Consider the following 16,255-nt stretch of genomic DNA (forward strand, 5'->3'; position numbering starts at 1 on the left):
CATGAGTTTGCCTACAAATAGTATGAGAGGAGCACAGCTTTTCACTCTCAACCAAACTAACATTATTAGCCAATCAGAATATTTTGCTCGTATAAACACGAGATGTGCATAGTATTGCAGAGTCGCAGCCCTGATGAATGGAGAAGCACGACAAAAGGTCAAAGATCTTCTTCTAGTGCATATTTACATAGAAAAACGTAATCATGTCATCTCCATAAAAATTATATGATTGCAGAACAAATCTACCGGGATTTTTGAAAAAGTCCTGTTTACACATGATCTCTTAATGGTAACTTACCAGTAATTTACCAGTAAAGACTGTATGTGTGAAAGGGGTTAAACTCTTCCGCTGCATATGTTGTGAATTTGAATTGCTTAACGTTCATCTGGGAAAACATTATACCATTAAAATATTAAACATTATAAAACATTATCTCACTAGTTTCTGTGCTTGCATGTGGCCAAATATTAAAATGAAATGGATTTGAAAGTCGTTTAATGTACACTGTACATTACACAAGTTTCAATTTACACTGTAAATTGAAACTTCACCAGACCGTAGAAGCCCTCTGCAGGTATTTGTTATAATATATAATGTACTTAATTTAGTTATGTTCATATTGTGTAGGCATATTGCATTACGTATTTTAACAGTGTTCTTCAATAAAACCATGTAATTACTTGGTTTTGATATTTTATTTGAGCCAATTATTATTGCCTCATCGTTAGTTTATGTATAAATATTATACTAAAGCCTGGTTTTAACTTAGGTCTATTTGTGTTACTAAAAAATATCAGATTACTCAATTGTCAAAATAATCAGTAGATTACTCGATTGCCAAAATAATCAGTAGTTACAGCCCTAGATTAGTTAAAATATTTCTAAATACTGCATTTTTTTACTTTTTGAAAAAAATATTTTGTCATTGTCAAAATTTCTTAAAAATAGTATTAAAATATTGTCTCATTCTAGTGAACCAAGCATCTGTATCTTGTCTCACCTTGTGAGCTAAGTGTATTGTCACACCCCTAGTGTCGATAAGCGGTGATTGAGAAAAGCAGTTTCAATAAGGAAAGCGATAACTTTTCCATAGTATCCTTTCAAATGTTAAAGTTGCCACAGTCATTGCATCCCCCCGCCCCCCCAACAACCATTTTAAACAATTCATTTCCAAATTAAATACAGGCAAAAATAAAATAGTAATAATAATTTTGAAAAAATACAGGACAATGAGAGCAAAAATATCAGACTACAAATATCATATATTTTGATATCAAATATTAAATATAAAGATTGGGGTGATTAGTCATCTATGATAATGGTTTCACTTCTGTAACTCATTATAATTGGTTAAACTGATGATCACGTTACCACACTTATGGCCTTGCTTGTTAATGCACCAAATTTCTATGTTGTTGCTATATTGTCGACTGAAAAGGTTTCTTTTAATGTGATTTGTTTTGCACAATATGTTAATGTAATTCATGCTACAGAAGCCAGCAAATAATTTTTTTTGTATGAGTACTGAGTAGTTTTGCTGCAAATGCAACTGCATCATAGTGAAGTCTGTCCATATATATGTATATGCTGAGGAAAAAGGGCGGGTCTTGTTCGGACCCTGATGGCAGTCCCCGTCAACAGGTGTTTCTGCACAGATGTGTTCCTGTGTGCTTGTGTTTGTGCAGTGACTGAACTCCTGTGGGGATATGCAGGAAAACATCCTCAGGGGGAGATCCTCCTGTCTGTTTGTGGTAGCTGATGCATTGTCAGATCACAAAATGTGACATGACCTACAGTTGTTGCTCTGGTTTGTCTCATGGACACAATGAGAAAAATATTTGTGACATCATGGAATATAAAATATGAGAACAGTTCTATTGAGATCTCATATGGCAGACTTTGATATAAGTCTCATCATTTATTACATGGCACAAGCTGTAAAATGGTCCTGCAGCACTATCAGCATTCCTCTAAAATAGTGTTAATTTCATTAACGAAATCTATGACACAAAATGTTTTTGTTGACGTCCTTTCTTTCCCCATGATTAGTATGAGATGAAAACAAGACAACAATGACATTATTAAACACTATGTGTAGCTTAAAAAACTCTCTATATCCAAATTTTCTCTATATTTTCTTTAACAAAATAAGAGGAGAAAAAAATATTGATTATCATGACTTTTCATGCTTTGGGTTGCCAAATGTCAAGAGTTTAAATCCCCCTATCAGATGGAAACATTTTCTTGTCAGTCATTCACACACATAGTCTCGTAAACTATGGAAAAAGCACTGATGATCTAAAAACTCTGACAAACATGTAAATTGGAGTATATCGATCTCCCCTGAAATATTCTGCTCAGATGAAAGTATAATACAGCCAGTCAGTGTTCCTTCACATGGTCATTTGAGCTGTTTTCTGTGACTAAATCAGCAAGGAGACCTTCTTAATAATTCTTATGTAATTTCTCAAATGACAACAATCATGATCAGCAATCAATTATAATGATTATCAGTTTAACTATTATGCAGCATGACTAAAATGTGGCAACTTTAATTGACTAAAACTAGACTATAATTCCCAGAGTTTGTCAAATAAACTTGACTAGACAAAACAACAGTAAATATGATAAAAAAATAAAAAGGACATTTGACACAGGACTAAGGTTAAATTAAAGGGGTCATATGACGTTACTAAAAATAACATTATTTTGTGTATTTGGTGTAATGAAATGTGTTTATGCGGTTTAAGGTTAAAAAAACACATTATTTTCCACATACTGTACATTATTATTTTCCTCTATTCCCCGTCGATTTTTTACAAAGATCATCGTTCTGAAAAGCGAGGTGTGTTCTGATTGGCCAGCTATCCAGTGCGTTGTGATTGGCCGAATACCTCAAGCGTGTGACGGAAATGTTACGCCCCTTACCATACTATGATGCCCTGTCCAGCCGGAGCGATGACACAAAAACATTCAAACCCATTATAAACGAGGCATTTGTTGCATCCAGTGGGGACATAATTACGGATTATAATGATTTATACTGTCTTTTTACGTGTTGCGTTGCATCACGCCACGTAAATATAAAACCATGTCTGCATTTGTGATCGGAGAAATGACAAACAACAAGTGCTACTCTACACTGCTCTAAACTCGCGTTTGAATCGTCAGTGGCAAATCCTTTAAATATGAAAACGTACTTACAGTCTGTGAGTCAGAACAGCCGGATGTCAGAACAGAACAACATTGTAGTCTACTCTACCAGGATCAGGAAACAGTCCTCCATAAAATGCACTGCACACATCTGAATATTTGGGTTGAACTGTTCTGGAACGGTGTTGTAAATGCAACTTAACCACTGATTTCTAGTCGTGTCCTCTTTTGGAAGGCCAAACAAAATAGTTTTGCTTTCACAATGAAACACACAGCGCCTTCTCGACATGGCGGCGGCGGCAGCAACAATACTACAGCGAGAATAAAAGTTACGCCTTCTTTCTTTGCGTGAACATTTTCCAGATCAGGAGCGGACTGCAAACGCGTCCTGTGTGAAAGCACTGCTTCTGCACCGCATACATAACTCACGTGGACCAGATACGCACTGTAAGCGGAGTATGTGTGAAACAGCCGAAAATTGGGAAATCGAAAAGTATTTATTTTGCTATCCAGCAAAGTCAGCAGTCTTGTCTAGTGTGACATGCTCACTGAAGGCTGATTATTTTGTTATTGCAAATAAAACTTCTCCTCTGATGAAATTATTTTTCAAGCAAAACATTAAAGCATGACTTGTTTGGGTTTGTGCAATATACTGTATGCAGTATCAGCGCGAAATAACAAGAAACAGACAAAAAAACACACTGTGCACCTGATTTCAGTCAGTCTGATATTATATTTTAAAAAATAAGTTTCTGAGTTTAGCAGATTAGTAAATTCAATTAACATAATTTTCACTGTTCCTTCTAGAATCTAATTTCAGCTCCTCTGACATCATGGAGGGCCAACTACGCCATGACACAAGATTTAGCTACATCCTCAGAAGCAGCCTGCCCTCTAACCTGACAACCAGTTCAGTCAATGCCACACACGTCTTCAGTGTGTTTGATGGGTGCGAAGATATGGTGGCTGGTGTCGTTTTTGACCTAGCCATACAGTGCTTCAATGTGATCATAGGAATACCTGCCAACATCCTGGTTCTCGCAAACCTAATAAAGACCCGAAATGAACCTTTAACCTCTGACATCTTCCTGGGCTGCCTGGCTTTCATGGACGCCTACTTTGGATTCATGACAATCATAGCATTCCTCAATTTCTACCACTGGAGGAGTGCTATGGGTTGGAGAGCTATGAAATTCTCATATGGTGTGAAGGACACCAGTGGGCCGCTTTTCCTCTCCTGCGTCTGTCTGGATCGCTTTATAGCCGTTATCTTCCCCATCGCATTCGGACAATTGAAGGACATCAAATACAGGATCGGCCTGACCATTGTGGTTTTGCTGCTCACTTTTGCGTATGCTTCGGCTAAAACCGTTGGTGGGCTTTCAAACTTTGAGAAGGTTTTCACTGGTGAGGTCTTGTTTGCCTTCACCTGGATGGTGGTGTGTAACGTGGCCATCCTCTGGGCCCTGAAACGCTCACGAGGTTCTGGTAAAGATGAGATGAATCCTATGAAAAGAAAGGCCTTTAAGATGGTGCTGTCTATCTTGATCATAATCATAAGCAACTATCTCCCTCCAGTTGCTATGTTCCCCTTTGAAGACCATTATCCCCATAAGATCTTCACTTGCTATGTGCAACCAGTTTGTTTTGCCTTCGTAAACATCAGCAGCACTATCCAGCCTTTAACTTACTTGTCCCGCTTAGAGAAAGTACCATTTTTGCCAGAATCTTGTGTGAAGAAGTTAAGCTGCAAGGAAAAAGACAAGCCCTCAAAGGAATGATGACTTACTCTACTATGAGCATACTGACACTGAGCATTAAATGTCAAGTAGTAGCTTAATTTCCATAGTTCTTCAGTTTTCAAAATAATTATGTAAATAGACTACTAAATATATAATACATTAAGCATGTTGGACATTTACAAATAATTATTTAAACAGATGTTATCAGACTCCTTTCTAGATATTGTATTAATTGTAATATATACATTGTTCTAAATGTTCAAGTATAAATGTATCTTTTGTAATTCTGGGACATAAATAAAACATGCAAAGATTTGTTTAAAGAGTTGTGGCGCCATCATGTGTTAGAGACAAGAACATAAGGAAAAACGGACATGGTTTCTTCACACATTATCCAACTGGAAAAGACAATGGCAGTCAGAGAGAAGAAAGGCTGGCATTGCTGTCTCAGACTATTTTTAAGCAATTTAAAAAGAATTGTCAGCAGGAGGCATGGTATAGTACAAGATCACAAATCTCAAATTTTTTAAGCATATTTTTGAATGAGCCTAAATACTCATTTAATATTCTTTTTTTGTATTCTTAGTTTTGTGTCATGCCACTTAAATCTTTATACGTCCCTGGTTCAGTCAAATCACTCCCACCCCACTGAACAATATGTTTGTACAGGATGACAAGCAAACTGGTCTTCCTGAGAAAAGCGGTCTACACTAGTCTACCAGAGGAAGGGAAAGCTGCTGAATGAAAAGAATCAAGGTTTAATGCCTGTCATTGACCAGGTTTGTGATCTATATGTTTGTGATTGCTTTCTACAGTAGGAAAGTAATTTCCCTTTTCATCTTTCCTCAATTTCCTCAGAACGACACCATCACAACTCAGAGAGCCTGCATTCTCAAAGCATCTCAATGAAGACTCCATCAGAAACTCATGAAATAAAACATAGTAAGTGGTTCTTTCAAATCATTTGTTGTCTTAAGCAGAAGTATCCACTGGATAGAAGCCATTTCAGAAGTAGTTTTGCCATGTGCAATTTCAGTGCAATTTTCTACTGAAAAGAGTTCTATAATATAGAGCGATCAGTTTTGACATTTACGGCTCAGGTGATTGGGTTAAACATGTTTCTGGAACTGAATGTCCATTGTTAGGCCAGTCTCAAGCATCATGATCAATAGCACCTTTAGTAACTTCCTAGCTATGCCCTGGCAACCAGCCAGAACACACTAGCAACAATTTAGTACCATGAAACAGCCATGTCAGAGACATGAGGGTGTATTATTTTCTTGTCAGGGTAGGACTATTAAATAAGAAATTAAATTAGATGTAAAGGATTAACATATACAAGAACAAAAAAGTTTGATTTAAAAAAAATATTTTTGCTGTACCTATATGTTGCTTTGATATTGTTTCAGTGTCAAAGGACTTGTTGTCAAATCACACATTGTAAATGCATATGTAAACCAGCTGTTAAATATGGGCAGTGGTTTAGGTGTGCTTCATCATTTGACCACCAGATGCCACCGTGTGGGAAAACATTTCCACATTTGCATTGAACGCCTCATTTCGACTGTTATGCAGTGTTGGATGTTATTATACTTTATTATTTATTTATTTTTGCAAAAAAAATACCACAAAGTATCACTGTCACATATCAAGTCTGCTTTATTGTCAATTCTTCCACATGTACAGCACATACACACAGAGAATTGAAATTGCGTTACTCTCAGACCCTTGGGTGCATACAAATAACATAAATACAGATTAAATACAAAATACAAAATACAACTGTTTATGGCATCTACAATACTATCTAATTATAGTATTGTAGATGTCATTGACAAATATTTTAGGGCCTCAAGAGTGTGGAATGGACTTACTTTCATCTCTCTGCTGCTTTTAAAGTCACAGCTTAGGACAGTGACAAGTATGAAGATTAGAACTATGTTCTAATGATGCTGTCAGCCAATATATGGAAGGGAGACTTGCATTTAAAGGAGACATAACAGTTTCTGACAATCTCATGTTAATATTGAGTACCTATAGAGTAGTATTGCATCCTTCATATCTCCGAAGTGTCTTAAGTTTATCAGATTTATAAAAGACAGATACAGTGTTACGCTTCTCTCTGAAAACAGTCGAGGCGTGCTGTGGGCGGAGCTAGAGTCTTTTCGAGTCTCTAGAGATTTTGCGTAGCGATCGTCTGCAAGCTGTGACATCTACATAAATAAAACAGGAACAAAAACTTTATCGATTTAGGTTAGGTTACATGCATTTGCTAATTAAAGGGCAAGTCTTGGACTTTCACTCATTTATTTATTTCTAAACAATGTGAGATAATATCTGTGACTTCATATGTCAATTATGACTTGCATTTTCAAGAAGATTTGCTGTGTACAGGTCTATTGTAAAGTGATCCACATGCCCAAGGCTGAAATTTCTTTGTTTTTTCTGTAGCTGTTCTCACCCTTTCACCTTGCTTCTGATTCATCTTTCTTACTTTTCTAGACATGATTCTCTTCTAGCTTCTAGCTCTTCTTCTCTATATAGTAGAGACTTTGCATTGCCAATACATGGCGTTCAGATTTTCATAACAGAGCTGCAATTCAAGCAGTGGCTGTCTGGGCTTTCCTCAGTTTTCAGTATATACTTATAGTAGACGTATCAGTATTTAATGGTCTCTATCCCCCTAATGCATTGGTTTCCAAACCTTTAACTAGAGGGGCCCACCTTTCTGCAGAGCTTTTGACAATGGCATCAAGATTCTGATAACTTCTGTGCCATCACAGAAGTTACACTGGCAATCTGGCAAAACTCGCATCAGAACATATTGTATATATTAGGGGCATATAGTCCATAAGCTGTGACTGCTCTGCATACCCAAAACATTTGGGAGAACGAGTTTGGTTCTCATGAGCAGCTCATGAGAACAAAGAAAGCAAAAAAAAAGAAAAGCTTTCCGTGAACTGCTTGTCCTAGCAAAAAAAGATGTGCTGTTGCTGCCGGATCTCGATTAGCAAAAATTACATTGTATTTGATGCAAAACTACTTTGATTCAAATGAAAATAAAAGTAGTTGTATATTTTCATGTTTTCTCAAGCATAGTTTGAAATCGACACCTGCCATGGTGTTTCTTGTTGTCTCTGATAAATTAATAAATTACATAGCATACATAGATAAAGACATAGATAAAGAAGTCACCATTTGTAGCTAATATAGAGTGTGTGCGCTACCTGCTAAACAGGTCATGGACACACAGAAGCACATTAAAACCCCTACATGTGTTATGGATATCAAAACGGAATGTGTATCTTTTGATTAACACATTTTTTCTCAATAATACTTTTGATACCTCTTTTATCAATGAAATATAGATCTCGTTTCCAAATTCTTTCTGTGCCAGCACTGCACCTAGACATACCACATCAGAGCCATCAACATGGACAAGAAATCTCACATTGAAGACCTCTATAAGCCAACAGTTCTTTCAGCTTGTGAAAGGCTTGCATTAACTAGTTCTATAAAGCTTGGAGGAGCTTGTCTTTTTTTCATCAAATTCGTTGGCTGCCAATGTAGCAAAATGAATAGTGAACCTCCTACTAAAAAAACACACACTGATGTAATGTTTTGCAAATGTGTCAAAAACATGCAAATCAAAAAAGGAAAGAACCCAACACTTAATAAATACACATTTTTAATAGCAAAGCATGTGGGTACTGTTTTAAATTGTGCGAGTTCTGATGAAGACTTGCATGAGTCAAAATGTTAACCACATGGTTTGTTATTAAAATTTTAATAGCATTTAAAAAGCATTTAGTAAGCATGCAACTTCATTACTTTTTTTAACAAATCTCCTGTACCTGCTGATTTGTCCAAGAAATGATCATGCTTTCCATTTTGTATGTGACAAAATATTTATTTGGCTTCTAACTTTTCCACGTGTGGTCTATTTTTTTCATGACCAGTAATGTAACCTCCCTACCATTGGCACGATACATGCTGGGATAGGCTCCAGCATTCATCTGTGTCCCTACAGGGTATAAAGCAGTATGGATGGATGGGTTATTGGATAGATAAATAAGGTATCCAAAGTTTGGGTCCATGAGCATTTCTTCTGGTTGATGGTCAGTTATGCCATTGGGAGTCTCTAAATAACATCTTTAAGGTGATACAGAAACTCTTCCCATGCAGGACCCACTGTAGATCATCACATCATATATAGGCAGTTGTAGCCCAATTGTAAGTCGCTTTGGATAAAAGCGTCTGCTAAATGACTAAATGTAAATGTAAATGTAATGGTTAAAGCAATGGTCTCAAACTCAATTCCTGGAGGGCCACAGCTCTGCACAGTTTAGCTCCTACCCTAATCAAACACACCTGATCCAGCTAATCAAGCTCTTCTGGATTACTAGAAACTTCCAAGTAGGTGTGAGTTGAAGCTGGTTGGAGCTAAACTCTGCAGAGCTGTGGACCTCCAGAAATTGAGTTTGAGACCACTAGATTAGAGAGTCTGAGTTGTATCCTGAAGGTTGCAGGTTCAATTCTCAATACAGACAGGAAATTTTGGTTGGGGGAGTGAATGAACAGCACTCTCTTCCACCCTCGATACCCACAACAGAGTTGCCCTTGAGCAAGGCACCGAACCCCCAATTGCTCCCCAGGCGCCGCAGCAAAAATGGCTGCTCCAGGTGTGTGTTTATGTTCACTAACTGCTCCTAATGTGTGCGCACTAACTTGAATGGGTTAAATGCAGAATATTGGTTACCATGGCCTTCACGTCACAACGTTAATCTTATAAAAGTAATGCCCCATGGACATAACATGGCATGACTGTATTCCGGTTATAGTATCCATGGGAAAGCTGTATAACAGGAGTACTCAATCCTGCTCTTGAAGATCTGACCTTCCTGCAGAGTTTATGACCTTAATCAAACACACTTGAACTAGGTAATCAAGGTTTTGGAGTTATAAATATTATATGCAATTGTGTTAGAGTAAAAATGGAACTTAACTCTGTAGGGATCTCTAGGTTTTGATCCCCCATGTGTATGAACAATTAGGACTTGCCTGTATGCTTTACAGATATTTAAGTGATAATAGTTATTTTATATTGTTTATATTTTATATTGCCATTATATTATAAATTTAAAAAAGTGTTATTTCACAGCCTTGATAAATAATCAGAAAACCAAGTTATCCAACTTGTCTGTATTCCATTAAACACTACATCAAGAGATCATCAATCCGTGAAGTTATAAATGCAAAGTAACTCACAGCAGACATGCAAGTGCATATACTGAGTCCTGCACCTGTGCTCTGTGTTCGCAATGAAAGGGGGTTAGAGACTGACATGAGGGCCTCTGGGCCGGTGGTACAAAACCAAGACCAGTCCCAAGATGCAAATCAGCCCCAGATCGAGTTTTGGAGCATGTAAGTCAGAGTCAGGGGAGAGGTGTTGTGTGACGGGCTGAATCTCAGCCGAAGATGGTCTCATGCCTCACCTAACCCATTTATTCTCTCTGACTGACTTTATGCAGTCTATTCATTGTCCTGACACACCTAAGCATAGTAATCTATATAATAACGTTACACTGAACATTTGTAAGAAGTATTACAAATGTAGTTTCTTGGTGAACTATCTTCAATTAATTGTCTTGTCAATTTGGAATGAGCAATATGTTTGCTAAATTACTTTATTAAGACAAATGGATGATTTATGATTGCACAATTGACAGGTGGGATTATTGTAGGGATAAAATTTAAAAACTAAAAGAAATGTCTTATTGTTTTTAATAAAACTTGGATCCATGTGATTCAAAACAATCCACACTAATCTTAAGAAGTAATTTATAAAACAACACTTACTATGAGCTTTTACCAAGAAAACACCCACCAAAACAGCTTTGATCCTGTGAGGACAGAAGAATCTAGAAAACACAGTCTAATTCACCATCAGGGACCGAGTCCAGAAAGCATCTCAAAAAAGACCCTGCCTCCTATCAACAATTGTCATTCCTCCTGGCCTCACGATGTTTATAAAGGCGACTCCACAATCTGACCCACATCTTTACGGCTAAAAACGTCTCTCCGGTAAGAAGCATGCTTTTCATTGTCTTTTCTCTCTTTTCAATGTTCATGTTATGTGTTTTCATACCACTAAATACTGTTATGCATGCCTTTTCATAATGTCATTATTTTAGTTGTGCCACAGGCTTTTTAAATTAAATGAATGATTATGCGAACAAATCATGATAATCTTGCAGTTGTTTGGGTTATGCTTGAAGTATTTTCAACAATTCCAAATGAACCATAAAGAAATGTATACAAATAATATTGCATTGTAAAATAACTATTGGTATTGGGAGCTTATTGGTACATTTGGTACAAGCTTTCAAGTTTTCATATGCTAGGACTGTGTTTTATCACTATTATAACTAACTATTTGCAGGCTGATTGTTTAAAAATGTTACTAGTTAGACAACGACATAAAAAGTATACAATTTAAATATGAGACTTGTAGGTCGAGAGTGGGGGAAAAAATCAACCAGAAAAATTATTCCTTTTATGGTCTACTGTAGTCAAAATATAGTTTCAACACCTATAGTGTCATAATATTACCAACATTATTATGAGTGTTACTATAACTGTAAAAAGTGTTTTAAAAGAGCATCTGTTTATATTTTCTTTTGTGGAAAATAAACGATTGTGACCAATTCCCTGGTGAACAATTATTATTATTAAATATTTTATTTATGAAAGTTGATTAGCCTTGTTGTACAGCATTATTAACAAGCATTCATTATCCTACACTTTTGGCTTCAGCAGAAGTGACGGGTTGGTGGGGAAGGAAGCAGGAGCTACTCAAAAAAAAACTTAAAAATAGTTTAGTTCATTAATCAATGAAAGGGCACAATACCTTAAAACAGCTGCAAACTGCTTTCACCAGCTGATGATGTTTTTTTTCCAAATAGTTTGAAAGGATCAGAATATGTAGCCTGAAATCAGTCAAAAACATTTCTTTCATATCTATATTTGTTACGCTGGTGCCATGCTGGTCACAGCTAGCAGCAGAGAAGTGGTTGAGTTGTGGTGGAATATTTTGGCTATTACCTTACCACAGGGTAATGATTATGTCAGTGGAAAAAAATAAAGTTGATTCAAATATAGCTTATTACATTTTAATGGAATTTTTTTTTTTTTTTGAATGACAGTAAGACCAGGAATGTGCATTAAAGAAGTAAATGGTCAATTATGTGTTTCATGTTGGCTTGTAATTGGGAATAACATTGATTTAGAGCAGTGTTTCCCAACCCTGGTTGGGACATTTTGGATGTCTTCCATTTCTAACACCCAGTCTAATTAGATCTTGAGGTCCCGAGTTGAGGAGTGTAGAGTAAGGGTCACCAACCCTCCTCCTGGAGAGCTACAATCCTGCAGACTTCAGTTCCTACCCTTCTGCAACACACCTTCCTGTTATTTTCAAGTAATCCTGAACACCTTGATTAGCTTGTTCAGGTGTATTTGATTAGGGTTGGAGCCAAACTCTGCAGGACAGTGGCTCTAGAAGCAGGATTGGTCACCATGTAGAGATCTTTCTAACAATAAAGATCTAAATCTGATATAAAATTCAAAAACGGTTGTCCCTAATGTCAACAGGCATGGCAAAGGATATTGGCATGTTAAAAATGTTCAGTTAACATTATCATTTGTCATTTTCGCTTATTCCAGAATTTGGTTCACTGGTTTCAGTTCCTCATACTTCATGGAGAGTCAACTGCGCTACGACACAAGTTTCGGCACCATCCTCAGAAACAACCAGCCCTCCTCTAACTTGACAACCGATTCAGTCAACACGACACACGCTGTCAGTGTGTTTGGAGGGTGTGAACAAATGGTGAGTGGTATCATTTTTGACCTAACTATGCAATCCTTTAATGTGGTCATAGGAATACCTGCCAACATCCTGGTCATGGCAAACCTTATAAACACCCGGAATGAACCTTTAACCTCTGACATCTTCCTGGGCTGCCTGGCTTTCATGGACGCCTACTTTGGATTCATGACAATAATATCATTCCTCAATCTCTACCACTGGAGGAGTGCTATTGGTTGGATGGCTTTGAAATTCTCCTATGGTGTGAAGGACACCAGTGGGCCGCTTTTCCTCTCCTGCGTCTGTCTGGATCGCTTTATAGCCGTTATCTTCCCCATCGCATTTGGACAAATGAAGGACATAAAATACAGGATCGGCCTGACCATTGTTGTTCTGCTGCTCACTTTTGCATATGCTTCAGCCAAAACTGCTGGTGGCATCCACAACTTTGAGAAGGTTTTCACTGGTGAGGTCTTGTTTGCCTTCACCTGGATGGTGGTTATGCTCCAAATTCACCCAAAATAATCTTCTTTGTGTGTGCTTCATTTTGGGCTGGTTTGTGCCGTAAAAAATTTTGTTTGTGCTTCTTCGGTTTTTTTAGATAAGCTATTAAAATATAATTTAGTGATCATGCTGAGGTCACTCAGCCCCCCATGCTCCAAATTTACCCCAAATACTCTTCTTTGTGCTGGTTTGTGCCCGTAAAAAATTGTGTTGCTTCGGTTTTTTAGATTAAAACAATATTTAATGATCATTCTGAGGTCACTCAGCCCCCCACATGCTCCAAATTTACGCCAATAGTCAATTCAATTCAATTCAATTTGTGCTTTATTGGCATGACAATTGTTACAATGTATTGCCAAAGCATAGTGTTTACACTGAATCTAGAACAGATATATATGCAACAAAAACATGTATGTATATACATTTAAAAAGTAAAACAAATTAACATTTTAGAATCGTAGAATTCTACAAACAATTTATAATTCAGTGTGTATGTGGTGTTTGTGTGTGTGTGCGTGTTTGTGTGTGTGTGTGTGTGTGTGTGTGTGTGTGTGTGTGTGTGTGTGGGGGCGCATCACTGATTTGTTGACTCCTCCCTCTTTTTGTGACAGGCATCAATGTATCTTGCTGCTAGTAAGATACAATCTTGTTTTTCACCTAATAAATATTGAAGTTTTTTACTGTCTTTTTTTAACAATACAGTTGAAGTAATAAGGTAAAATTCAATTGGCAAACCAAATCACATGAAATAGCTGCAGTCACTTATTCGTTCAATTAGGCTAATTAAACGGAAAAAAAAACGACTTAGGCCTATTTCATTATGTCTTTACAAAACCAAAACAAAAAACTAAAGACTTGATATAGGCAAATAAACCATGCAATAGCCTGTTTCCAGGTCTGTGTAGCCTATAGCCTACTTTTGCGTCCATTCGTTTTTCCTTTTTAATCATGATGAAAAAAGAAGGGTTGCTGTATTTTTATATGCCATCCTGAAAAGCAAATTTGAAATTAGAACTGTACACACAAAATGCTGCCCGAAAAAGTAAAAAATATATATATATATTAGATGTTTTGTTTTGCACCTTTTAAATTGTGAAGTGACGTGTGGCCAAGTATGGTGACCCATACTCGGAATTAGTGCTCTGCATTTACCCATCCAAAGTGCACACACACAGCAGTGAACACACACACACCGTGAACACACACCTGGAGCAGTGGGCAGCCATTTATGCTGCAGCGCCCGGGGAGCAGTTGGGGTTCGGTGCCTTGCTCAAGGGCACCTCAGTCGTGGTATTGCAGGTGGGAGAGAGTGCTGTACATTCACTCCCCCCACCTACAATCCCTGCCGGTACGAGACTCGAACCCACAACCTTTGGGTTATGAGTCCAACTCTCTAACCATTAGGCCACGACTTCCCACAAAGGTCTGTCCTGGCAGCGGTGGGATTTTTTAAATTAATATAGGCATTAATATAGTCGTTTTTTTCTATTTTCAAATTAGAAGTAGGATAATGCCTCTCTCGCACGTTCAGTTTAGAACTTTATCTCTGCCTCTGTGCTAGATCATTAATGGGGAGCTGTGCAATTAATAGTGAATATGACCAAAATAGGGTATTATTATTATTATTTTTATATGAATAATAAAATCGCTATATAGGCGCATTTCAAGTGTTTATGAGGAGCGTGGGAGTATTATCAGGGCTGATAATTTGCTGGCCACCTTGGCTCTGCCTAGTGGATTGGCTCTGGCCTGCACTGCACTGTACTGCATCTAGGGTGAATTCGGTTAATCTGGGACATTTTTTGCAATTTTGACTTCTGCGATTTATTTCAATATCTATCTAACACATTAGATCAACACATTGGACTTTTCTGAAATCCCCAAGATGTTTTCTAACCACACCAGAAGAAAGAATGTTGATATTATACTCAGAGGAGACAGGCCACACCTTTGTGCCAAAAAAAAAAATCTGCCTGAATTTGATAGTCTGGGACAGGTCACTTTGTAATCTGGGACATATGTATTAGGCCTAAAAAAGCCTATATTCACCATACTTTATGCATGCCAAACACAATATCATCAATTTTTAAAAAGCTTTATGAAAAAAGACAAGTACAGAAATCTCAATAAGGAAATGTATATTTCAATATCAGGAAAAATAATTTCTTTCTGTACACAGGAAGAACAATATACTGTGTTAATTCATTTTAATTCATTTAAAACTATTAAAATTGTTTAACATTTTAAAGAATCAACTACAATTTAAGCAACAGCAAACAACAATTTAATTAATGGATTATTCAGTCAGTTATTCAAGTTCTCCATTCTATTAAAATTGGGGCTACTCGGGAACAAACACTCCGTGTGTGTGTGTGTGTGTGTGTGTGTGTGCGTGTGCGAGTGCGAGTGCGTGTGCGTGAGCGCGGGTGTGTAGGGTGTGAGTGTGAGTGCGAGTGCGTGTGTGTAGTGTGTGAGTGAGTGCGAGTGTGTGTAGTGTGTGAGTGAGTGCGAGTGTGTGTAGTGTGTGAGTGAGTGTGAGTGCGAGTGTGTAGGGTGTGAGTGTGAGTGCGAGTGCGAGTGCGAGTGCGTGTGAGTGCGAGTGTGTATGGTGTGAGTGTGAGTGCGTGTGTAGGGTGTGAGTGCGTGTGTGTAGTATGTGCGTGAGCGTGAGCGCGAGTGCGTGTGTGTAGTGTGTGAGTGAGTGTGAGTGCTAGTGTGTAGGGTGTGAGTGCGAGTGCGTGTGCGTGTGTGTAGGGTGTGAGTGTGAGTGCGAGTGCGTGTGAGTGCGAGTGTGTATGGTGTGAGTGTGAGTGCGTGTGTGTAGGGTGTGAGTGCGTGTGCGTGTGCGTGTGCGTGTGCGTGAGCGTGAGTGCGAGTGCGAGTGTGTGTGTGTAGTGTGTGAGTGAGTGCTAGTGTGTAGGGTGTGAGTGCGTGTGCGTGTGTGTAGGGTGTGAGTGAATGTGAGTGCTAGTGTGTAGGGTGTGAGTG

The 16,255-nt window shown here is 37.8% G+C and overlaps 2 protein-coding genes across 2 annotated transcripts; both read left to right on the forward strand.

Annotated features, from left to right (window-relative positions):
- Positions 1 to 3,987: 3,987 nt before the first annotated feature.
- On the forward strand, positions 3,988 to 4,935 carry LOC107602696 (G-protein coupled receptor 183-like). Its single transcript, XM_016295264.1, has one exon. The coding sequence runs from the start codon at positions 3,988 to 3,990 to the stop codon at positions 4,933 to 4,935; it is 948 nt and encodes a 315-aa protein (XP_016150750.1).
- Positions 4,936 to 12,652: 7,717 nt separating this feature from the next.
- Positions 12,653 to 13,288, forward strand: LOC107602684 (G-protein coupled receptor 183-like). The gene has a single exon (XM_016295255.1). It carries the CDS (start codon positions 12,653 to 12,655, stop codon positions 13,286 to 13,288), a length of 636 nt encoding a protein of 211 aa, XP_016150741.1.
- The last annotated feature ends 2,967 nt before the right edge of the window (positions 13,289 to 16,255 follow it).

This window comes from Sinocyclocheilus grahami, unplaced genomic scaffold (genome assembly GCF_001515645.1).
Source record: "Sinocyclocheilus grahami isolate Dianchi unplaced genomic scaffold, SAMN03320097.WGS_v1.1 scaffold333.1, whole genome shotgun sequence".
NCBI lineage: Eukaryota > Metazoa > Chordata > Actinopteri > Cypriniformes > Cyprinidae > Sinocyclocheilus > Sinocyclocheilus grahami.

Bases quoted from the DNA above. Each gene is read 5' to 3' on its own strand.
- LOC107602696 (XM_016295264.1), top strand. From the start codon at position 3,988: ATGGAGGGCCAACTACGCCATGACACAAGATTTAGCTACATCCTCAGA.
- LOC107602684 (XM_016295255.1), top strand. From the start codon at position 12,653: ATGGAGAGTCAACTGCGCTACGACACAAGTTTCGGCACCATCCTCAGA.